This window comes from Gastrolobium bilobum, unplaced genomic scaffold (genome assembly GCF_033153095.1).
Source record: "Gastrolobium bilobum isolate Gb01-03AN ecotype WA unplaced genomic scaffold, APGP_CSIRO_Gbil_v1 utg7478, whole genome shotgun sequence".
NCBI classification, from domain to species: domain Eukaryota; kingdom Viridiplantae; phylum Streptophyta; class Magnoliopsida; order Fabales; family Fabaceae; genus Gastrolobium; species Gastrolobium bilobum.
Genome location: NW_026897341.1, coordinates 54,974 through 80,791, shown reverse-complemented (window position 1 = coordinate 80,791; position 25,818 = coordinate 54,974). Strand labels below are relative to the sequence as shown.

Below are 25,818 nucleotides of genomic sequence, written 5' to 3'. Positions count from 1 at the left end.
ATATGTCTGAAAGTCCACAACCCAACTTGGGGCCCCTACTATCCTCTTGGGCCTAACTTGCTTAACTTCATTCGTATCACCTTAATACATTCGCAAGTTATGTTGGATTGATAGATTAAAATGTTCAACTCAACCCACAAAAATAAGTGGGTTAAACGGGTTGACTGACGGGTGAGTTTTTTTTTCCACCTTTATGATTTATTTCCTAACATAATTATTTCTATTTAACAAAATAATTTCATTTTTAAAAAAACGTGCAAAAGATTTTGCATTATTATCTAAAAACATATAAAATGTCAAATATATTACAGCACATTATTAAATGATTGTATTCAACTTTTTTTATACTAACATGTTAAGACTACACTCGTTATGAAAATGATATGAAGAGGCATGTATATGCATATGGTGACATTTTTTATAGTGCTAAAACACCAAAAAGAATGATGCAGCTTATGTTTTTAATGTTTGTGATGTGCCATTCTTTTATTGAAAAATGAACCAACATCAATAATGATTAAATTATAACTCCAAATATCAAAGATAAAAATTTAAAAAAATTAATGCCTCATATTTTATTGTAACGATCCAAAATTATTTTTAAAATAAAAAAAAAGAGTCGCCACCAATTTTATTTAACTTGGAAAAAATTAGAAAACCTTTCATTTTAGCAAAACTAGTCTTTGAATCAAGGTTTGGGAGTGTGATGACGCATAGAGAAGGGTGAAAACTTAATTCCACTGCAACCCTGATGCACCCATTTGAAAAATAGTTACCTTAAATTAATTGTGCAAATTTTTAATAATTTTATAGTATTTGCTTAACCAAAAAAAAAGACGAAAATTATTTATAAGAAAGGAAAACAAAATTATAAAAGTTTTATTTTGAGATTGACGGAAAAATTTCACTCTGACATATCCTCTAGTACAATGAGAAACTCAAAGCTACGTAGTTCTTAAGAAAGATTTATGGTTTTGTTACATTTTTTTTTTTTGGTAAGCTGGTTTTGTTAAATTTAAAACTCTCGAAAATTACTCACAATTGCACATAATATAAGATAACATGACTATACGTATATCCTTATGAAGCATAAGATGCTTGAGGGTGGCCAACCACACAATCAACATCATAGATCGTCGCGTGGATTAACAAAAAGTTTGAAACAGATTTATTAAGACGCATCTCGATTATAAAGAAATTGACGAAGAATTTTGTTTTGAAAATAAATCCTCATTGCATGTAGTCCAAGATTACATAGTTATACGAAGACTCTTAGGAATGGACAACGATTGGGGATGGGGAGCCATATAGTCAACATCGTCGATCGTTTCACAAATTAGAAGAAATTTAAAACATATTTGAACGTAATGTATTTGCAATGAAATTGATAAAGCAGTTTGAAATTAAATTCACATCTGTTTTGAAAATAAATTCACATTTGCTCGGAGTCCAATATAGCTCGGCTATACGAAGACTCTTACGATACAGATAATGTCTGAGAATGGCGAGCCATACAATCAACATTGTCGATCATTACATGGAATATAAGAAGTTTAAAAGAGATTAGTTAAAATGAATTTGATAATGCGATTTTGCTTCAAAAGTTAAATCCATTATTATTAGAGTTTTATTTCTCTTATGTCACATAAGATAAATCTTATCTTCTACTCTCATTTTAATTTTTTTTTTTTAAATAAAGTAGATCCCACCATGTATTCTATGTATAAGAGATAAAGTTTCTCTTATGTGATATAAGAGAAATAAAATTGTTATTATTACTATTATTATTATTATTATTATCAAAGGAAGGGTTAAAACCATATACCAACTAAAAATAATTAAGAAAATAAAAATAATATTGATTACGTAGATACCAAACTAGCTTGAAATATATATACAAAAAGATGACAACTTTTGTTATTGAAAAGATGTTGACATGATGCATTATTTAACAATAAAATCCACAACCTTTAATGAGATACATAATAATAAAATGTACATCAACTGTGTAAGCGATACTACAACATCTTTATTTATTTATTTTATTTTTGGGATTTACTTCTCGAGAATTTTTTTTCATATTAACAGAGAAATAAAGTAAGACCCACAAATTTTTTAAAAAGAAAAAGAGATACACATTTTTATTATTTGAGTGCAACATGAGTGTATGATTTTTTTTTTTTATAAAATGACAACATTTTGTTAGTTTTAAAAGAAAATTAAACAACCTACCATTAAAGTTGAAATAAATCCCTCCAATAACAAATTAAATAACACAAAATAAACAAAAAAATATTTTTTGTATTTTTTATGAGCACCCCCCTCCTTGTTTTTTTTTAACTTTTTTTGATGAAAACATGCAAGTAGTTTTTGTACAATAAAAGGTGCAATGCATGGAAAAGGATGAAAAACAATAAACTATTGTCATCCTCATATTTTTGAATTATTTTTGTAAATATTGACCTCCCTTTTTATCAACAGGTGAATACTGCAAACCCAACCATCAAAGAGTAAGTCCCCCCCCCCCCCCCCCCCCCCCCCCCTCTTTTTTTTTTATCAGAAGCACGTTCTTGGATAGATTGTGTCACATGTTGCCAACAAGTTTTTGTGATAATGTACTACGACTTTTTTCCCACGGTTTAACCGCGATTAATATCTACTCAAAATACAACTCCTAGATTTATCAACATTCATCATTCGGCACGTGACATAACGTACACGTTTTATACGGGACTCATTGCATTATTTTAATACTAAATATTAAAATTAATATTATTTTAATATTTTAAAAAAAAATTGCATCGCATGCGTCATATTGCCCATTGTGATATCTAACCAAGCATTTTTTCGTCTTTCAATGATTTTTTTTAGTAAAAATTAAACATATAATTTAATACAAACTACCTCGACCTTTATCACTAAACTAAATCTAATGACTTAATTTTCAATAAAATTTTATTCGATTTAAAATCTCAGTTCTTCATTTGTCTCAAACTTCAAAATTAAAATTGTTAATAGTTCCAAATCGGAGAAAATTAAAACTAAAATTAGAATTCTAAACTGTAATTTCAACTCTCATCTAATCGGATCCTAATCAAACTTTAATCAAAAGGTTACAGCAGATTCGATATTGGATTACAAGAATATTATCTAGCTTACATCAAAAGACAGAACTATTTGAAGTTAATATATGGGTATGGAAAAGAATAATCACGAAGTTCTTTTCCCCCTCTTCTTTCTTTAGCTTTCCAAAATTCACAATCACACATCTCTAGTTATAGAGTAATATTTGATGCACCTAAATTATTCAATATTAAGAATAAGATGGCAGCAGGAATTTGAGGCGTACAATGTGTATTTTACACGTTTAGCATGCCTCTAAAGTTATTTTTTGATGGAGGGTGTTAATTTTCACGGATTAGCTCCCGCAAAACTGTTTTTTATTTTTAAATTTTCTTAATGGAAGTTTGGGACAAGGAAAAATTTTGAAATTTTGAAATTTTGAAAAACTGATATTGATAATCTTATTTATCCATGTTTGATATACGGATTATTAAAAAAAATTCGGGAAAATCATATTCCCAGGAAAAAAAATTGTGAAGCTTTTTGAACTAAAATGCTATCCAAGAATACCACTAGGAGGGAGGTATTCTTGGATTCCATTGAATGAGAAAATTTTACACTTCTTTTTGGTAACATTCTCGGTAATATTTTGCCCTACCAAACAATTTTTTATAACATTCTTGAAAAATTCATTTTTTCAGCATATACTTGGGATTTGTTAGAGAATAATATAAATCATTAAAAAGACTCTCACCCAACAACTTAAGGTTTTGGGTTGAAGTGATTCTTTACATGGTATCAGAGCTTGAGTGATAACAAATTCACAAGTTCGATCCTCACCACCCCCCACTTTAAAGTGAAATTAAAATAGAAGCACAAAAGGTAAACCAAAAATTGAGTCTGTGCAATATCCACGCTTCTAGCCCAAAAGACTCTTACCTTCTTCTCTACCAAATACCTCCTTAATGAAACTCGTAAATCCCTTAGGAATTCATTAATTTTTTTTTATCTCCCCTTCAAGTTTTGCTGGAATCCATGGAGAACTCACGGATCACGTCACGTACGCGACCTTAATCATCCAAAGCCCTTAACCATTAAAATAATATTAATGAATTCCCAATGAGGTATGTGGAACTCATTAAAAAAATTCAAAAAGTTATAAAAACAATTCCGCAGGACTAAACACCCTAGAAAATAATTATGAAAGGATACTAAAGAAATCATTCAGACACGCCTGAATGGGGGACAACAATCATTTTGCCACGTTATTGACAAAAATTTATCGGAATGTCACACTCTCTAAAAAATTTGCCAAAATGCCAACTCACCAAAAATGCTACAAAACCTAGCATTTTACATTTACACATGTGGCAGCGACCAGCGAGTTTTAGGCCACGTAACTTGCTAAACAGTGCAGTATTTTTCAACCAGTCAAGGAGTCAGGACTAAGTCGTTATACTGTATAGCGCGTTACACGACATTTTGTAAGTGGAGAGAGGATTGAAGTCGCTGGATAGTGCAGAGACTATAGTGTAACATGGCATATGCAGATGGAGTATCCATGGAAAAACGATAAAGACGATTTAATGTTCAATAAATGTTGATTTTTTTTTTTCTTTTCAGAAAATATAATTCATTGGAGAATTGATTAATTATTCGGGCCGATATAACTTCAAGAAAATATTTGTTATAAATTTTGTTGATTTTTAATTTTTATTTATTGTAGAATTGATTAATTAATTGGGAAGATAACATAGTTGTGAATCATGCAACTCGTAAATATTTTCCATGCTTGTTGTGTAGGCTACTTGAAAAAGCAAATCGTCTTTATTGTTTATTATATTTTTCAAAAAAAAAAATAAAAAACAAATCAGCATTTATTGGATATTAAATTTACAAAATTGATTAATTCATCGAGCTAATATAACTTTAAGGTAAATATTTGATATAATTTATTGGTTTTTAATTTTGATTTATTGCCGAATTGATTAATTTAGGGCTGATAATTTTAAACGAAAGATGATTTTTCTCAATTCACAAATTATAAAGAAAAAGATAAAATCGTTCAACATGAAGAATGAGACATGCACATTACTCTTCGTGTCCAAGAACACACCTCAATGACAACCTATCAGACTAAATCACCAGAGTTAAAAATGAAATTTTATTCGAGTGTCAATTGCACAAACAAGAACGGAGTCAATCAAAATGCTCTATGCAAGATCATTAACCAGGTGCTGTCAAATACAATAAAACCCATAACCATCAGTTCAAATAATAACTAACTTGTTTATCTTAATCAGAGGTTTAGAGCTCAAATTCTGATAATGAAAAAAATGATCTTAAAAGATACGTCCTTTATAATGAATCCCACAATATTTTGAATCGAATTAATCGGACAATGGATTACACATAACATCTCCGAAATGAAAAAAGGATTAAAATATCACATTATGAGTATAAAGCATTTTTTCAGAGTACTAATTCGTTTTTCAAAAGATTTGATGGAATTAAATTTTTGGTCAAATTTATTACTAGCCTAATGCAGAGAGACGTAACACCTGACATGTCACTTATCATGATTAAACATTTAAATGTGACAAGTATCATGTCTCTCTGTGCATTAATCTAACAATAAGTTTGACAAAACTTAATTCGATCAAACTTTTTGAAAAATAAATTAATAAGGTGAAAAAGCCGAGTATAAACTACCAAGGACCAATATTTGCAAATTATTATACACACTAAATAAATTATTATACACACTAAATATTTACATTGTCGGGAACATACACATTCTGATACCAGTTTTGCATTTTGATTGAAAAAAAAACACATTCTTGAACCAAACAAAACTCTGTTCAAGGAGCAGAACTAAAAGAAAAAAACATCCATAAATTCAAAGAGCACTTTGAATATCCATTAACCAAACCCACATTACCACATAAACACCACCACCACCATCATAATCAAATAAAATCAACTTAGTAACAGCAGCTAGGACACCGAATGAGTCCATTCTCATTACACTCCAAGCACCTCTTCAACAACCCTTCATCCTCATCAAAAACCTTCATACTCCCACTGCAATTATCACAAGGCATAAACCTCACATCCCCACAAGTCTCACAAACAAAACCAGGCTTTGTCTTAGGTATCCCTTCAAGAACCCTACCCAATTCACCACATTCAAAAAGATCCTTAATCACATTAGCACCCCCAACATACTTTCCTTTAATAAACACTTGAGGCAATGCAACATTCTCTTCACCCAACACACACTGCAACTCTTTTCTATACTCACGATCCATAGACACATCCCTTTCATCAACCCAAATCCTAAAACCCTTCAGAATCATCCGAACCGCGTTGCAATCCTCGAATGTCCTTCTAATCCCTCGCAGGCTCGTCAAATACACAACGACTCGGTCCTCTGCGTTCGATAATCTGAACAACGTGAACGGTTCTGAACCCGGTTTAGTACTCGATTTCGAAGAACGAACCGGTTCTTCAGAAGAAGAAGGTGATGGCGATGATTTTGACGATTCTTTCGATGATGATTCGAACAAATTGCAGAGCTTCTTCACCACCCTTCCGCGGATGGAGTTTCCCGCGGACTTCACCGATTCCATTGAACCGTAGAATTTGCTCAATGAACCGGACCGGTCCAGGTGGTTCTGGTCGAGGTGGTGGTAGGGTTTCCGCGACGCTTCTGAGTGAATCGTGTTCGAACGGTTGAAGAACGGAAACCTCGACATCTTCGAGAATTCAACGATACCCTGATCGCAAAAAACCAGGGTTTCTTTTCAGAATAATCATAATCAAGCTCAATTTTTCACGGGCAAGAAAATTTGGGCTTTTTTTTTTTCTAAAAAAAAGAAAGAAACGAAAAAAAAATCAAATTCAAGGTTTATTCTTTCTCACCTCACGAAAGGGGCGGTGGCAGACGATGGCGATGATTCTCCGGCGCGGCGGAGGAGGAGGTGTTTTTTGATTTTTTTTGGAAGTTTTGTCTGTGCTGGTTTATGATGATGACTTTTTCTGTTGTCTCTGTTTTTCTTTTCTTTTTTCTTCTTGTTGTTGAGCAGCTGTTTTTCTCATTAATAGGCTTTGAAGAGAGATTTTGTTGTGAAATTTACTGTTTGTGTTCGAGTAAAAATATGTGGAGGATTTGAACAATTTGGCTTTCTGTTGCTTTTGTAGTTGCTCTGACAGATAGAGAAACAGAGATATAATGGGGGTAGACTAAGACTTATCTACAACGTCAAGAATTTCTAGAGTGAGATAAAATAGAAAGAAAAAGAAAAAGAAAAACTGAAAAGTTAGATATGGAATATTTTTATTTTTTCTAGAGATATAGGAAACAGGGTGTGCTTTTGTTTTGCCCTTGGATAAGAGATGTGAAAATGGATTAATTCATTTATTTCTTTTTAGTAGAGAGAAAGATAAACAGAGTGTGCAATTACCTATTTTTGGATTGCGGATATGCAACTGAAAACGACAACGAAAATAGTTTCTGTTTTGGATTTGGATTTAGAGATATGAAAATGGAAATAAATGATTTTTTTTTTCTTGTTTTGGAGATATGAAAATGAAAACAATGGTGAAAACGAATTGGAGTTTTTTCTTTTCTTTTTGTAGATAATATAGAGAAACAATGAGTATTTTAGTTTTTTCTTTTGGATTTGGATTTGGATTTAGAGATATGAAAATGGAAATAAACAAAAAAAAAATTTCTTGTTTTGTAGATAGAGAAAAATAAAACAGTGAGTGCTGTGGTTTTGTCTCTCTTTTTTTTCTTTTTTTTCTTTCATGGGAAATAGAAAAAAGGGAAATAGGTATATGGGTTATTTTCTTTCTTATTCCCCATTTTGGTGGCATGGCAGTATAGCATGCAACTAACCCACTTTTGTTGTTTGTGTTTGTATTTTTTGAGATATATGTTGGGAGGAAGCTGAAGTTGGGCCCACCTGAGCTGCCTTTTTTTGAAAGAAAGGACGCGGACTAACTTTCTAATAACTTGTCATGACTTTTCTATTAAAAATAGAATAAGAAAATATGTCCTTTCGTGTGGAAAAGTGATCATGTGATTATGTTATTTGATCACAACCACTCATTCAAAAATTATATACTTTTCTCTCTCTTATCTCATCTTCAATGAGTGAGTGATTGTGATCAAAATAACATGACCACATGACCACTTTTTCACATGAGAAGATCCACTCCGAGAAAATATAGATCTACCAAAGTAACCCGCAATAAACCTCACACTAACCAAAAAGTTGACGGAAGTTATTTTAAAATTAGTTTATTTTTAAGATAAATAAATATATACTTTAAGTTAGGGAAATAATTATCTCATGTTGCATGGGATAATTATCTCATGCAATAGAGATAAAGTAGCAGGATGCATATTATTTATTTTTTTATTTTTTATTTTATAAATGGTGAACTCCACTATCTTATCTCTATTGCATGAAATAATTATCTCATGTAACATGAGATTAATAAATCCCCTTTAAGTTAAGATGCTCAAATGACCCGGTTCAACCGACATGAATACAAAATCCCAAGTTTATGATATTTGGGTTGTTTTGTGTGAAATTGCTCACATATCAGCAACATTTTTACGATTTCTTTTCATCAAAACGATTTTACTAATATTTTAAACGCTTTTACAATTTTTTTACATTACGATTTTACGTTTTATAATTTTTTAATCCCTATCCAATTTTACTTTAAGATCTCCATCTTTTCAACATTGCATGTCAGATTTAGTATTTTCAAACTGTGAACAAGTGGTGATGTGGCGGTGATGGTGGAGCCATGCACAGTCAGGACTACCACAAATCTTAAACATTATATGTAGAGTTCACACACAAAATAAATTTACCAATTCGAACCAAATCAAATAAAATATTTTTAATTGATTTGGATTTTTCTCTCAATATCCGATCCTACCCAACCTGTATCTCTAGATATATTTATTTTAATTTAATTTAAAATATATCATTACTTATTTAAAAAATTACTTTTTAAAAAAAAAACTTAATATGCATATCTTTATTACTAGTTATTACTAGAATTATTACTATTATTATTAGAGCTGCTTCAGACACTATGAACCAGATTTCTTTTCACACTTAACTAGTTAATTCCTACAATAGGTCCTCCTTTTAGTAATAACAGGGTGGTAAAATTCATGGGATTGTACGTGGTTCTCTGAGGATAAGAGATCAACTAGTAGAGGGGTGGAATATGAAAGTTCGAATTGGCCTTGAAGGCTGTAGTATGTGAGAGGAAAAAACAAAAAAAATTCCCGCAAGCGGAATACACATGCATGTCAAGATACATACTTTAAGACGTATGTCATACCTTGTTCGTGAAAACTTAAGATGATCAAGGTAGGTCTGAAGGGTTCAGACCCTCTAACGTTGATCCACACCACCCGACTGATCACCACAATAAGGATTGCTATGCGCTCAATGTGTGATGAAAGGAGACTATGTAAAAGTGTTTAGAAGAGTGAAGTTTTCAGAGAGAAAACCTCACAAAAGTGGCGCAGGAATAAGGAGAGAATGGCTTAGGCCTTTTACAAAACCCTAGGAGGAACATATATACTATTAGGCGCACAAGTAGTGATCAAGAGATTCATGATGCAATCAGATTTTTGATCCTCAAAATCCCTTCAAAAGGGCGCACCAACAAGGAGAAACAAGAGGATTTGTTGGAAATCAAATCTTATTTAATATTGCCAACAACATCCTATCATATCTTTATGATATTAGGTTCAAAGCCTAATCAAATATTTGATCATATATCATCATATATTCAGCTATATGGTGCGTCCCATATAGCCTAAATAATGACCAGATACATTTGAGTAGTTGCATTCAAACTTGAATCAAATCACTCAAATATTCTCCCAACAGATCGTATCTTCTTGAGCTGATTCTGATGACTAACCAACAGCCAAATCAGCACCCCAAATCTTCTTAGATTATGTCCAAAAGATTTCCTCTTGATATGTTCCAACAAGATCTCATCTTATACTTTTGTTATGAAACAACTTTTCATAGCCAATTCAAATTCGAATTTCAAACATTTGAATTCAAACTTTCAAACACTTAAATTTTAAATTCAAATTCAAATTCTAAATTCAAATTCTAAATTCAAATTCAAATTTCAAAATTCAAATTTCAAGATTCAAATTTCAAAATTCAAATTCAAAATTCAAATTTCAAAATTCCAAATTCAAATTTCGAATTTCAAATTCAAAATTCGAATTTCAAAATTCAAATTCAAAATTCGAATTTCAAATTTCAAATTTCAAATTCAAAATTCAAAATTTAAACATTTGATAATTAATTTAACTAATTAAATTAATTAGTAATGTCTTGGACTATCCAAGCCCATTACTTAGATCCATGCGCCCTCCACCCTATCTGTGGAGTTCCAAACTACTCATTGGGCTAATAACAATTATTAGGCCCAATACCATTAATGCTAGAGCATCTAGACAATTAGGTGTTAGTGTGTGACCCATTAGGTCCAACATAGCCACTGACATAAATGGGCTTGGGCCCAATAAGCCCACAACCCATCTAATGACAACACAGAGCACTAGCAATGCTTTGTTGCCCAAGAACTAGTTAGATTAGTGACTTGATCATCCTATTACACATATTTGGTTGCCGTATATATTTCCTTTCGTCTCGGTTACATTCCCATAAAACCTAGGGTAAGGAAGCGTATCAACCCCTGCGGTTTAGGGTAAGCTTTATTCGAAATAGGGAATCTTCAATTTACAGACTCTAAAGGCAGATCATCTCATGATCTCTTTTACTATGCATAGATTCCCGAGTCCCTGTAAATGTCATCCTGATTTCTCCGGTTTACAGATAACCTAATCTCTCACAGAGATTTGACGAATTCCTTCAGCTTATCACCCTAGCCCTGTGTTCTTTCAGGACAAGCCCAACAGTATACCTATGAGTCTCCATGTTTCAGGCAGACGAGGTGCACAATCAAAGCATGCCTTCTAGAACACAGTCTAGGTAATAACTTCTGGTCTTAGGAAAGACATACCCAAATATAAAGAGACTACTCTAATGATACTCTCTGTGAGAGTTCCTCATAGAGTCTCTTTGTGGGTCTGTTCAGTGCGAGCTATACCCTTATAGGTCCACCCACGACTTTAGCTAAGACATCTCCATATCTGTAGCACATGAGGTCTATACCTTGTATCCATATACAAGTAGATAAGTCGTGCTAGTCTTACCCGAGATCACTGACCCCATTCTCAGTATCTCTAGACTAGGAACATAAAATTAGGAATAAACATTCGGTATTCTTGAATCCTCATGATTGTGATCTCATCACAGATACTCAAGAGATACATATTTTATTCCACGGGGTTTATCAAGTTATTCATAATTTATTAACATTAATATCGAGACAGAATTATGAAACAAGATAAAGAGTGCTTTTATTTATTTTTGACAATATTAAAAAGGTCTACATCTATGTCCTTATTTAATCATAAGATTGTCTCTAGGACACCCAAATACTAACAGAATATATGTAATATGAATTTTTTTTTTGGTTTCCCAAGGTATCCTCCAGCCGAGGGCCGAAGACTAATCCTTTCGAGGCGTGAGATCACATTAAGTGGGTAAATATCTCCCAACAAAGCTTTTTCCATACGCATGGCCAGGAATCGAACCCCTGTCAGCATGTTTAAGGAACCCAGCTATCTACCAACTGTGTTGGGCTTTGTTGGTTGTAATACGAAATTTTGGTGTTGGCCTTAATTCTGAAAAATTTAAGCCAACGCAACATGAGTACAGGATTACTTTTAATTTAAGAAATGTTGTGACACCGAGTGTCGATACTCGATACTAACCTTTCTATCAATGGTTTTTCATTCATGGAATTCTAGGATGTTGAAAACTATCCTAATGACACTGCATGTAACGTTCTCTTCCATTTCTTCAAATACATTATTATTCATCTATAACAACTAATGAAAATTGTGTTTGCAGACGTTATTGGATTTCTTTATGGAATAAGCGATTCTAAGGAACACATGGTGTCTCGAAAGAGGACGAAGATGATAGTCATATAATTGATATTATTTTGGAGATTCCCCCCCAGTAACCCCATAGGTTCCCTATGGACTAATCCTCGGTAATCATATAATTTATATTTGGGTCTGTAAGGTATCAGATACAAAGGAAAGAAGAAAGAAAGATTGAGAGAAAAGTGAAAACAGAACGAAGCTGTATATTAAATAAACTGAGATATCAATTCCTTAATGAATTACATTGAGTTAACCAATATATATACAAGACTCAAGGATAACTGAATGGTAAGTTAAAACTAACTATCTAAAGATACGGAACTTGTTAGAAGTTAGTTGCACTTAGTTAGTCTTTCATTCCCCCACAAGTTCAGTATCTAAGGATCAAAGAATGAGCTTGTCTCTTAGTTCAAGAAACTTTGATCTTGTTACTGCCTTTGTAAGTCCATCTGCTATTTGATCAGAGGATGGGACATGATGTACAGAAATCGATTTGTCCAGTACCTTCTCACGAACAAAATGCTTTGTCCTTGAATGAAAGAGAGGATTGGTTGTGAGGAGAACAACACTTAGATTATCACAATAGATGTTGGGAGTTTGTGGCAAAGTGATTCTGTGTTCAGATAGTAGGGACTTGATCCACATGATCTCAGCAACTGTTGCAGCTAGGCTTCTGTATTCAGCTTATGTACTTGATCTACTCACAACTTGTTGTTTCTTGCAAGACCATGACACTAAATTCCCCCCAAGAAAGACACAAAGTCCAGAAGTGGAGCGTGTGTCATTTACATCAGAGCCCCAGTCAGAATCACAGTAGGCTTGAAGGTGAATGTGTGAGGAAGGAGAAATAACCAGTCCTAGGTGTTGAGTGTCACTGAGATATCGAAGGATTCGTTTAACAGCTTGCCAATGATTATCAAGAGGAGACTGCATAAATTGGCAAACTTTATTGACACAAAAGGAAATATCAGGGCGTGTCACAGTGGCATATTGGAGAGCACCTACAATAGATCGATATAAGGAGGGATCATGGAAAGGAGTTCCATCTCTAGAAGAGAGTTTCAAACTGGATACCATAGGTGTAGGTAGAGATTTACAAGTTGTCATTCCTGCCTTCTTTAACAGATCTGCTATATACATTGATTGAGTCAAATGAAGTGCACCATGGGATGAAGTCTTAGCTTCAATACCAAGAAAGTAGTGAAGATTTCCTAGATCCTTGAGAGCAAAGGCATTGTTGAGAGACTTGATAAGTGCCGAAATAACAATGGAAGATAAACCTGTGATGAGAATGTCATCGACATAGATCAGCACATAAGTAGTGGCTGATGCAGTGATTGAAACAAACAGGGAAGAATCACACTTGGTGGCAGTAAAACCAAGTTGTATTAAAGTGGTGGTTAACTTCTCAAACCAAGCTCTAGGGGCTTGTTTGAGGCCATAAAGGGCTTTACCCAATCGACATACTAAAGAAGGATCAGAAGCAGAAAACCCAGGTGGTTGAGACATGAAAACTTCCTCAGCTAGATCACCATTGAGGAATGCATTATTTACATCTAGCTGACGTATAGGCCATCCTTTGCCAAGAGCAAGAGTAAGAAATATTTTGATCGTGGCTGGCTTGACAACAGGACTAAAAGTTTCAGTATAATCCACACGTTCACGTTGGTGGAACCCTTTAGCAACTAGCCTTGCTTTGTTTTTGAGTATAGAGCCATCTGGATTGTACTTTATCCTAAAAACCCATTTGCATCCTATAGGTTTTCTGCCAGAAGGAAGAGATACAAGATCCCAAGTCTTGTTCCTGATGAGAGCATCATATTCATCTTGCATAGCATGAAGCCAATTGGGATCTGCCATTGCTTGAGTTACAGTTGTGGGTTCAAGGGAAGCAGAAAATAATTTTGGTTTGAAAACCCTTGCCTTTGCTCGAGTAGTCATGGAATGTCTATTAGCTACTGGAGGAGAGGCAGTAGATGCACTAGGTGAAGCTGCAAGGACTGGAGGAGATGTAGTTGATGCAATAAATGAGGCACATGGGGACCTGCAATTAAGGTCAGTAACAGGTGCAGTAGTTGAAAAAGTGTGAATAGCTGGTACAGTAGCTGATACAGTATCATTGGAAATAGAGTTAGTAGATAGTTTAGCATGTGTGATATTCGAAGACATTAGAGGTGCAACAGTGGGAATACAAGGAACTGACATGTGAGTAGATATAGAGGAAGTAGGTACTGTGGAAGGTACTGTGGATAAAGGTGGATGATTAAATGGAAACTGTTGTTCATCAAACAACACATGACGTGAGTAAATGACTTTACCTGATGGTGTAAGGCATTTATATCCTTTGTATGAAGGATTATAGCCTAAAAAGGTACTTGGTGCAGACCTATAGTCCATTTTATGGGAATTGTATGGTCTTAGATATGGATACCACCTACAACCAAATATTCTTAGGAAGGAGTAATCTGGTTCCTTATTAAACAGAACCTTACATGGAGATTTATTTTGAAGACTGGAGGAAGGTAGGAGATTTATTATGACAGAGGCAGAAATGAAGGCATCCTCCCAATATTTCTTTGGCAAATGAGAGGCTGCTAACATGGGTAATCTCATTTCAACAATGTGGCGATGCTTTCTTTCAGGGGTACCATTCTGTTGGTGGATATAGGGACATGTGAGTCGATGAACAATTCCATTGGTTTGAAGAAAAGGTTTGAGAGCAAGATACTCTTTGGCATTATCAGTCTGCAAGCATTTCAGTTTTGTATTGAGTTGAACTTCTGCCATTGTTTTGAAATGAGGAAATATAGAGTGCACTTGTGATCTGGACTTCATAGGATATAGCCATGTATATTTGCTAAAGGCATCAACAAAGCATATATAGTATTTGGAGCCATTTGTGTTATCTATGGGAGCTGGACCCCAAATATCTGTATAAACCAATTCGAGTGGTGTGTGATAGACAGTGTTAGAGGTAGTAAAAGGGAGCTGATGCATTTTTCCCATACAACATGCACAACACAAAGATGGTTTTGTATTATTGAATGGAATTTTACAATGAGAAAGTACAGATTTTATAGTTGAAAAGGAAGAATGACCTAATCTGCTATGCCATAGTTCTAATACAGAACCAGAATCAGAATGACATTTATTGTGTATGGACTGATCTGCAGTTTGCACTTGATAAGCTGAGTGCTTGAAAGACTTTATTGAATTTGCTCCATCAAAGGCATAAAGACCATCTTTAAGCTTTCCTTAGAGAACAATCTCCTTGGTAGCCTGAGATTTCACAAAACAATTATTAGCATGGAATTCAAAGAAAACATGATTATCCTTGGCAAATTGTGATACACTTAGGAGGTTCTTCGAAAGACCAGGTACATGGAACAAATTAGGTAAAGAAAAGGATAAAGAATTGGAAGAGGATTGTAAAATTGAATTACCAACATGCTGAATTTTCATACCTAATCCATTACCTATTTGAACTGTATCTGAACCTTTGTATGTAGTCTTTGACAACAAGTTTGATGCATCAGGAGTGAAGTGGTTCGAAGCTCCTGAATCAGGATACCACGTTGGATCAAAGACTGAATAGAATTCAGAGGTGTTGTCATCTTGATGAGCAGATGGACTGTTTCCAGTGATTGCAACATTTGCTTGCAAGTTTGGAAGTGAAGATTCACCATGTTCTGACCTACTATTGAAAGGATTTGGAAATCCCTGATTGAACCTGTTGTAGCATTCCCATGCTGTATGGCCAGGTTTGCCACATAGCTGGCATTGAGGTCTTCCACTATGCTGCTGATTGTGTGTTCTCCCTCCATATCTGCCATATCTGCCTCTAAAATTATTGAAGCGACCTCCTCTATTGAAGTGTGAAGGATACCTCCCAACATGTGATCCATAAGGCTTTCTAACATTCATTTGAGCCAGATTGGCTTGCATCAGGCCAACATCAGTTTTTCTGTGTTTTTCCAGATGTTCTTCTTGAGCCATAAGAAGAGCCTCTATTTCACTTACAGAGTATGGATCAGATCTTGAAATGACAGATGTGATGAATGCATCATATTCTTCACCAAGACCATCAAGAATTGCATCGATGTGATCTTCTGGAGTAATTGAAGCACCTGTAGCTGCTAACGAGTCGACTATTTTCTTGATCTGAAGTATGTAGTTTGAGACAATAGAGTCTTTCTTGATGTTCTTTAGCTGAATTTTCAATTGCTTTACCTTGGATCGAGTTTGAGAGGTGAAGAATTCCTCTAGCTTGATCCAGACTTGATAAGAGGATTGACACCCAACCATCCTTGTATGTAAGGATTCAGACATAGATGCAAGAAGCCAAGACATTAGCAACTGATCTTGTTGTGAAGATTGATCTGCTTCATTGGTGATGAACCTCTGCAGATTGAACCCTCTAATTGTTGCCATGGCTTGCTGTTTCCAAGGAAGAAAGTTACCTTCATCCAATTTGAATGACACTGGATTGGAGAAGGTGAGAAGTGCAGATTGTGACACAGCATTGGGACTGTCTGCAGAATTCTGAGCAGGTTGAACGGGTTGAGTTTCTGTTGGTTGAGTCTCTGTTGCAGAAGCGTTGGTTTCCATGGATAAAAAAAAGGAAGCTCTGATACCATGTAAGGTATCAGATACAAAGGAAAGAAGAAAGAAAGATTTAGAGAAAAGTGAGAACAGAACGAAGGTGTATATTGAATAAACTGAGATATCAATTCCTTAATGAATTACATTGAGTTAACCAATATATATACAAGACTCAAGGCTAACTGAATGGTAAGTTAAAACTAACTAGCTAAAGATACGGAACTTGTTAGAAGTTAGTTGCACTTAGTTAGTCTTTCAGGGTCTACATGATTATGAATTTTGGGATGGTTGTATACTGGTCATGTAAAAAACTTTTTGTTATCATCAAATCTTTCTGTTCTAATTTATTCTGTATGTTCTAATTATATGTGATTTGATTAAAATATTAGTATCCTTTTTATTTCTATAATTACGTATACATTAAATGCAGAATATTTCTAAAACATTGTTTGTTCGTCTAAACTCCCACTAAAATTAGAGCATGCAGATTCAAAATGCCCAACTTGGATAGCACACTATGGGCGGCTCATCTTAAATGACAGCTACTAAGATTGGAATTTTGTTAGCAAAATTAATTAAACCAATTTATAGAAAAAATATGGATTGTCCCTTCGTTTCAGACGTAAACTAATCAGGCTCAATTGTGCCATAGTAACTGCCCTTATACAATGTGGGGAGAAAGATAAAATATTATAGAAAATGTTGTTGGCAAATTAATTAATTAAACCAAATTATAGAAAAATATTGAAGTGTCATTTCATTTTCAGATGTAAACTAATCAGGCTCAGTTGTGCCACAATAACTGCCCTTATACAGTAGGGGAGAAAGAGAAAAACATTATAGAAATATTTGTTGGCAAATTAATTAATTAAATTAAATTATATAAAAAATATGGAAGTGTCCCTTTGTTTTCAAATGTAAACTATTAACTGTCTTTCATACATTCTAATCCTATAATTATACGACAACTAATTTTATTCAATGCAGAATATTATCATATTAGCTAATCATGCTGACAACTAATTGTATTCAATACAGAATATTAACATACTAGCTAATTATGCTGACAACTAATTATATTCCTATAATTATGTATACATTAAATGCAATATATTTTTAAAATAGTGTTTGTTCCTCTAATACTCTCCCTCAAGTTGGAGAATGCAGATTCAAAACGCTCAACTTGGATATGGGCGACTCATCTTAAATGTCAACTATTAAGATTGGAATTTTGGTTGCAAAATTAATGAAATCAAATTATAGAAAAAACATGTAATACTGTCATTGTTTTTCTACTGTACATTTCCTCTGTGTTCTTTCTTCCTATTAATTGTGGTGCCAATCTAATTTATAAGGCACAAATACGAGCTTCCTGCTGGGTAATTGTTACACTTCATGGTTCAATTGGTTAAGAAGTTCACTGCAATGAAAGGAAAACATTAAAAACATCATGTAAACTCATTCGTTGACACATCAACTTCATTTCCAGTATTGATGATCATGGCACAATTGTCTATACTACAATAAACATTGTGTTCAAAGAAATTTTTTAAAGGTTGAAATAAGTTAATTTGTCTTATTGTTGAACTATTTTACACTAATTTACAAAGTTTGCTATTTCACTCATTTTGTGGTTTGAACAAAAAATACAGAATATTTTAATAAAATACATTATACAAAAGGAAAGTAAAATTATAAAAATATCCTACATTTTTTTTTCTAAATCCCAAAACGATATTATTTTAAAGTAGAATGAGATAATTTTATCTTTTTATAACAAGAGAAATACTTTTCCCATTGATTAATGGCTAAATTAATACTTAAATATATTAAACTTGGAAAGAAAGGGATATTATTAAAAGGATTCACAGTGCTCTCAAGCATAGCTATAGTGTCACTCTTTCCCATACCTATAAGGAAGGAAATAGATGTAGCAACTCATGCATAACAACTGTCAACTATGACCGCCTGACCGAATCTTCAAGAGTTCAATACGCCTCCTACTGGTTGTCTGCCTCTTTCCCAGATAGATTTGTGAGAGTTAGTCTCTCTTTTATTTCCTTAATGTATCAAAAAACATAAGAAAGAAAGAAAGGGCTATAAATTGGAGGGATGGAAGTGGATCCAAGTCTATAATGCAGTTTTATTTCAATTGATTAGTGCAATTTGTACTAACGATTTCAAGTAATCAAGTCTATTAATAGCCCTTTCTTCCTTTGCAAACCAAGTGATTGCTTCCAATCATATGATGAAACAGAAATTGTGACTGAGTTGCTTGCTGCTTGAAAAAGGAATTGTCTTTTATAGTTGTGTGTGGCCTACTCAGTTATGCTAATTATGAGATCATCCCATCCAAATAATTTGTTAAAGCATCAGCCAAATTGAATTATAGAGATAGCAGAGGTCTCCAAAACAAATGACACCAACTCTTCTTATACTGTTGTTAGGCAACAGCCAAATCTCAAGACAGAAACAATTCTTCATGATATTAAGAAAAAAGAAAAAGACATGAGAGGGTAACAGTTCCAGCATTTTCTTGATCAATAACAAGCCAAAGTGGTGTACAACCAAATATTGATACCGGAATACATCCCTTCAAATGAATAGAGGGTAACAGTTCCAGCATTTTCTTGATCAATAACAAGCCAAAGTGGTGTACAACCAAACATTGATACCGGAATACATCCCTTCAAATGAATCTATGCTCATCTAATATGCTCCATCAAGAATTGATAAATTGCAGCTCTATCTCATGGACAGGGCTGAAAAAATGCCAACTTGAATCGTGAAATGCATTATAATAATCATCTGAAACTGTTTCGATTCTAAATTCATTTGTGAATCTTCGAACAGCCAAAATATGCCCCACTGAGTTGACAATAGGTGAGTTCTTACATACTGACACATGCTGCTCGTATGTTTCAAAGCTATTCCCAAATAATACCATGTTTCTTAAGAGATTCAGTTTCCAATTTGCCTGCAACAGGTTGTTATATAATTCTGCTTCACAGTGAGGCATGAAGAACAATGTTGGCTTTAGAGCCTCTCGCCTCCCATGCTCATTTATGGACATGACAGAGCAACCAAGAGCTTCCAAAACCCGAGACTCGGTTACAGAAAGAATAGGATCAAATACTTCTATGTTTCCAACCCAACTGAAATCTCTTCTCATCAATATTGCAAGGCTAAGTTGCAATCGAGGGGGCTCATACAATTCAACGCTCCCAATGCCATAAATGACCATTTGCATCTTCATCTCTGAGCCCAAAACCCTTTGGAAGTAATCACAAACTGATGTTTGAATTTGATCTCTGAAAGTATGATAGAATTGAGAGCTCCCAATCCTATTTATAAATCTTTCTATTTTCTGCACCAATGTTGTTTCTCTATTTGGATCTGTCTGGGAATCTGTTGGAGCCCATGATTCTAGTTTTTCTTCCAAAATTCCAACTTTGGTAGCTTTTCTTCTTTGTCTGCCACGACGGGGTAAAACAACTGTCCAGCCTCCATTTGTAGTGCAATTGTCAATTGTTAGAGTTTTTGCTGAAGCTGCCATTCAGATACAATGTTTTTTGTCTCTGATACTGCTTCAACCTTGGAATGCAATAGCAAATTCTGGATAAGACTACAAGGTGTTAGTGCTGGGCTTTCCATGTTTAGTCATAAGAAATAAACAGTAGATTGAATCCATATTACTAATAACTAGTTCAAAATCAAGATGAAGATCAAAATTGTAAGTGTGGATTACTAAAGTAGGCAAAAACAAAGATGCGTATACGCATCTTTTTCTTGAATTTTTTATCCAAGAAAAATCTTATCTCTGTCTGATACAAATGAAGATGGAAAACAGTGTAATCTAACTACTTTCTTTATAAATAACACAGATATATCCTTGCCATTGAAAATGTGGTTGAGAGCAATTAAGTGTACATATTTAGTCAGCTAATCAACAACTAAAAACACAGTATCCGCCTCAAAAGCCTTAGGTGACTGTCCAATAAAATCCATGATCCATGGAGACATCTTTCCAAGCGTGACTGGAGACAGGTAATGTAATGGTTACAAAAGTCCCACAGCTGAGAAAGGGGACATTGCATTTTTTTTATAATTGGTAATGAATTTTCTACAATACCTAGTTAATCCCAAGAAACCTCTCAATCCCTTTGCATAAATAGGCACGGGCCAATTTAATATATCCAGAATTTTAGCTGGATCAGCCTTGACACCCTAGCCCAAAACTGTATTTCTTCTTGTTCAGCCACAATCTGCTTTCCCCTAGCCTAAATGGGACTGCTGATCTCTACTATATCTATTAACCAAAAAAAAAAAAAAACACCCCCCCTCCCATCTTTCTTTCTAAGAGAACTGGACTAGCGAAAGGGCTAATACTAGGCCATATGATTCCAGCAGTCAACATCTCCCTAACCATCATTTCAATCCCATTTTTCTGATAATGTGGATAACACTAAGGACGTATGTTGGATGCTTGTGCTCCCTATTGCAGTATTATAGAATGGTCTTGCCTCCTTTGTGGTGGTATTTAGGTCCCCTCCAAAAATTCTCTAACTCCTCCAATACCTCCTCTAACCCTTTCCACCCCAGTGCAGTAGCTTGCTGCCCCTCATTTCTAAGAGCCCAAAACATTATTTTAATGATGCTGAGGTTTTGGACAGAGACAGTTCCCCTTTTAAATTCACTGCACTGCCTCCAACTTCCAATTTCAGAGTCAACTCTTTAACATTTGCTCTAACTTCACCTAATCCTTCCAACCAAGTTAACACCCGTTCTACATCCACTCCACGAAGGTCAAATAGAAAATAATTCTGATGCCCAAAAGAGGTCCTTAGCCATTGAAATACTCTCTCCTGCACTAGTGAATCCTACAAATTGGTGCCATCTGCATATTTTTCTAGATAAAATTAGTAGAAAAAATCTAACATACTAATCTGAGTTGTTTTATGTCAACTTAAAGAAAGTTACTTCATTAACAGACGTATAATGTCAAAGAATAAAATAATAAGAAAATGATAGTTCAGCAAATAGATGTTGCTGAAGGAACATACTTTATGCACCAAAGGTAAGCTTGTTTGAATAGGTGGAAATAAGAATGAGGGGAAAAAATTGATGTATTCAAACATAAAGTGCAGATACATTGTCATTTTCATTTGTATTAACATCTAAGTACATTTTCAATTTTCCATCTTTCTCATTTTTTACCTATTCAAACAAGCAGACCCTCAGTATTATAAATTATACCCGCACAAAGAAGTAAACATCAAAACAGAGCATAAAATGAAATGATGTACTGAAATATAAAAGTGCTATTAATATTGCTAGTACAATCAGGCTATGGCCTACGTGAAGAATAGAAAAGGCAATTAACTAACCTTTACATTGAAAAGAACAATGCCATCAGAAACCTGTTCACCCACTGTAACTCGAAGCCCATGCACATTGCCAGAAGATGGTGCCTTTAGAACATGCTAGAAAGAGTACAGAACGTTGTCGGTTATAACTTCCTAAATAGATGAAAAAAGAAGACACGGAGAGGAGTTTTCAACATTTTAAAGAGCAAATTGTACAGACCTCCACACCATCTACTGAAAAGAGAGAGGGTTTGTACTACAAAATATTAAAGAACTAATAATTTAATTTTTTTTTTGTGTTTAAGTTTTAAGGAATATAGATGTGAATATGACATAAGATTTTAGTTTTCTTACTTAATTTTTTCATACCAAACCAAACTCATAATTTTTTTATTATTTGTATACATGTTATTGAATACTATAATACACTGCACTGCTGATCTGCATAGGTATTTGTAACTTATATTCCCACTGGAGTTCACAGTGCAGAAAAAACAGATTTATCCTTAGCAAGAATTAGAATGGCATAAACATTGCACCATGATTTTGGTGTCCAAATCACAATACTCATCTAGCACCAAAAACTGAAAAACCAAAAAGTAAACAATTTTCCACAGGACCATAACAATTGAAAAGAAGGAAAAAGTTTCCAAAGAAGGGAAATGCATATTCTTCTTGTGTTGAAGGGGTTTATCTTTTATAGCTTTTGCCACCCTTTTATCTTTTCTCCTCCCATAATGGTTACTTTTGCACACACTAGGAATAACTTCTTCTCTAAGTTCTCTGAGCCATTCCTTCACCGCACATACTCTATAAAAAGGCCTTATAAATCCATCTATCTCGTTGAAATCTTTCAGAAAAGAGAACCAATCCATAGTAAATGGTTAAGGTAACTATAGTTGGAAGGGCAAGCGATGGATTGCCACTAGCACAAGGACTGAAATATATGAATGAAGAGAATGGCTATCTTTCATGTTACAGAGCACAAGCAGAGTTCATACTCAAAGAAATTTCAAGAGGAGCATGCAAAAAGTTCTGAATGTATAATAGACATAATAATAGTTGCAATGTCAACTACAACAAACAGGAAATACAAGCAAACCTCGCAAGTCCTTTTCCTCAGCTATCAATTTTCCCACAATGAAGACTGTGTTAACTGGCAAACCGGGTCCAAATGAAGCTTCCTTCACATACTTCAACTGCTCCAAACCCTATTTATCGAAACACCTAATTTCAAAACCATTTAACACAAATTCATCATCATAAAAGCATAAAAAAGAAAAAAAGTTTCTAAAACCCAGAGATCAGAATCGACAAAAGAATCGTATTCTGGGCAAGCTCAAAACTGAACGAGGTTACCCTGCGTTCGGATTTAAGAAAACCTTGTGTTAGTGAGATTGGAGAGAAAATCAACAGGCAAAAGGAGAATGTAGAAAATTAGCATTGCTGCATTGTAGTGTGGGTAAGATTTTCTCAGGAACCAAATAGAAGGAGGAAAGTTCGAGAGTAGTTTACCTTGTGCGAATGGTTCGAAGACAGAGAGAAAATTGGATAGAGAGAGCTGGGGTTTTGATTTGATAAGGGCATATAAGTAATTTTTTATATTTACTCTTCCATACTCCCTAAATTGGGGGAACTTTAATTTTAAGGGTGAGAAGGATTTTAGAAATATTCTCAATTCTCTTCCCCCATTTTTTTAAACTAGCAAAAAATGGGAAGGCATAACTAAAACCTTCCCCCTCCTTCCCTTCCCCTCTTAAAAGTCATATCAAGTCCTTGTCTCATTTAACTACATTAAAGAGTAGGTATACATACACACAATATCCTGAATCTAGTATTTGATGGTAAGCTTTGTGCTGAAGGAAGAACCTAAGTCATATTATCTTTTGTGGAAGACTATTAAGACTTAAAACATTCTCATTATTCCTTTGGAAAGTCAAGCTTTCCTTATGTATGGCCGTGTGTCAAATGAATATGGATCATTATGAAATATCTTTAGTATAAAGGATGGGATGAGTAAAGAGTTTAGGTTAGGCTTGCATTATACTAATCACTATGGAAAGAAGAAAAGTTGCAAACCAGCATGCTTTAGAAAATGGCAATAAAGAGACAACTTCAATTGAAAGAACATATGTGAACAGAAGAAGATGACGAGGTTGGTCTTAATTCAGCTATTAAAACCCCTATAATGTTTCAAAATTTGCGCTTGATACTGAGCTTCAATTAAAACCTCTGCTTTTGGCTGTTGGGCACCTACTAAAAGCATTAATTTGAAAAAAAAAAGGGTGGACTAATGAAAGTTAAAGAACAAAGAAAAACAGAGAAAAAGTCCTGAACTTTCTTAGTTCTATAGTCTTCAATGACTTCAGTTTAAGATAAAACAGTTTATTAAACAAAACCACACCAGAAAATTATTGGTAACTGAAAATGAATATAAAGGCGATATCAAGTTATCACTCTCCATGATTCAGACCATACATCAAACAGTTTGTGGGCACACACTCTCAAGTATCAGATCGATGCGCCACAATTTACATGATTTAAAAGGGATTAACATACTAATAAAAAAACCCATTTTGTACAAAAAAAAAAAAAAAGCAACTACCGAAAACAAGCACCAAATAAGCATTATAAGAACGAATATTCAGCATATACGGCTAAGAAAATCAAACCTTTTTCTTCAGCGACGAACCCGTGCAGTGCTGGGTAAATCCACTTCGACGTTGCTTCCCCCAATTGCTAACACTGAGCAATCAAATCAGCAAAAAAAAAAATGAGCTTCGGAACATTTATTTGTGCATAAATTTTTTTAAAAAAATGCATTAGAATAACACAAAATCAAAGATACCAAGTAATGAAGCAACTAATCAAGTGTTTGGTTAGCGAGAAAGAGTAGAAAAAGAGAAAGAAAAGTTTAGGTTAATGCCAACGAACCCTAATCCGCAAGTGTGCACATACGGAATGGTTAGAAGTGGGAGAGGAAATTGGACAGAGAGAGTGAGGGTTTTGATTTTAATGCAAGGGAACGGGCGGATAAGAACTTTGATTAAGGATGAGAAGATTTCGTAAGAATTTTACAAAGAATGTCCAATTATGTTCTCTTGTTTTTTGTGTTAAATCTATCATTTAACATTTAAAACGACATAAAATATTTCCTACACACATAACATTTGTGGAACCCGCAGCAAAAAAAAAAAAAAAATTTCAACACATAAAATAAATCTCTATAACATAACACAATCACTATTCCTACAACATAACTCTTATAAAACCCTTTTTTTAACTCACAAATAGAGAAGACATAGCTAAATTTTTTACCTTCCTTCTTTTCTTTTCTTTTTATAGGGGACAATTTTTTTTTATCTAGAATGATGATTTTTAGAAATATGATCGAAAAATAAATTTTCTTAAAATATTATAAAAAAATTATTGTTAGGGCAAAATATTTTCAAGAATGTTGAATTAATTTTTTTGATATTATGTTTGGTGTTTTTTATCTGAAAAATTAATCCATAGTTTTCTATGAGATTCTTGAAAATCATCCTCAGGATGATATTCTTTGGCAGTATTTTGATTTTTAGATAATACGCATAAAACGAAATCCTGAGAATACTCCTCTTACCAAACATCCTTTTAAATAACTCCCATACAAGTCCTCGGGGGGTGTTTGGTTTAGGAGAAATTTTAAGAATAATAGGGAAATGT

At 34.0% G+C, this 25,818-nt stretch overlaps 2 protein-coding genes across 6 annotated transcripts; both read right to left on the bottom strand.

Annotated features, from left to right (window-relative positions):
• Nucleotides 1-5,807: 5,807 nt before the first annotated feature.
• On the bottom strand, nucleotides 5,808-7,280 carry LOC133306135 (uncharacterized protein At5g39865-like). Its single transcript, XM_061506416.1, has 2 exons — nucleotides 6,988-7,280; nucleotides 5,808-6,842 (listed from the first exon to the last, which is right to left on the bottom strand). The coding sequence occupies exon 2, from the start codon at nucleotides 6,819-6,821 to the stop codon at nucleotides 6,048-6,050; it is 774 nt and encodes a 257-aa protein (XP_061362400.1). The 5' UTR covers nucleotides 6,822-6,842; nucleotides 6,988-7,280; the 3' UTR covers nucleotides 5,808-6,047.
• Nucleotides 7,281-19,150: 11,870 nt separating this feature from the next.
• Nucleotides 19,151-25,172, bottom strand: LOC133306129 (protein SENSITIVITY TO RED LIGHT REDUCED 1-like). 5 transcript variants are annotated; one of them, XM_061506408.1, is made up of 5 exons: nucleotides 25,048-25,172; nucleotides 24,786-24,858; nucleotides 23,216-23,340; nucleotides 22,135-22,230; nucleotides 19,151-20,362 (listed from the first exon to the last, which is right to left on the bottom strand). In XM_061506408.1, exon 5 carries the CDS (start codon nucleotides 20,301-20,303, stop codon nucleotides 19,470-19,472), a length of 834 nt encoding a protein of 277 aa, XP_061362392.1. In that variant the 5' UTR covers nucleotides 20,304-20,362; nucleotides 22,135-22,230; nucleotides 23,216-23,340; nucleotides 24,786-24,858; nucleotides 25,048-25,172; the 3' UTR covers nucleotides 19,151-19,469. The 5 variants fall into 5 exon arrangements, with proteins under 5 accessions (XP_061362392.1, XP_061362393.1, XP_061362394.1 ...); XM_061506409.1 differs by having other exon boundaries at nucleotides 23,216-23,324; XM_061506410.1 differs by having other exon boundaries at nucleotides 22,135-22,266; nucleotides 24,962-25,134.
• Between the last annotated feature and the right edge of the window lie 646 nt (nucleotides 25,173-25,818).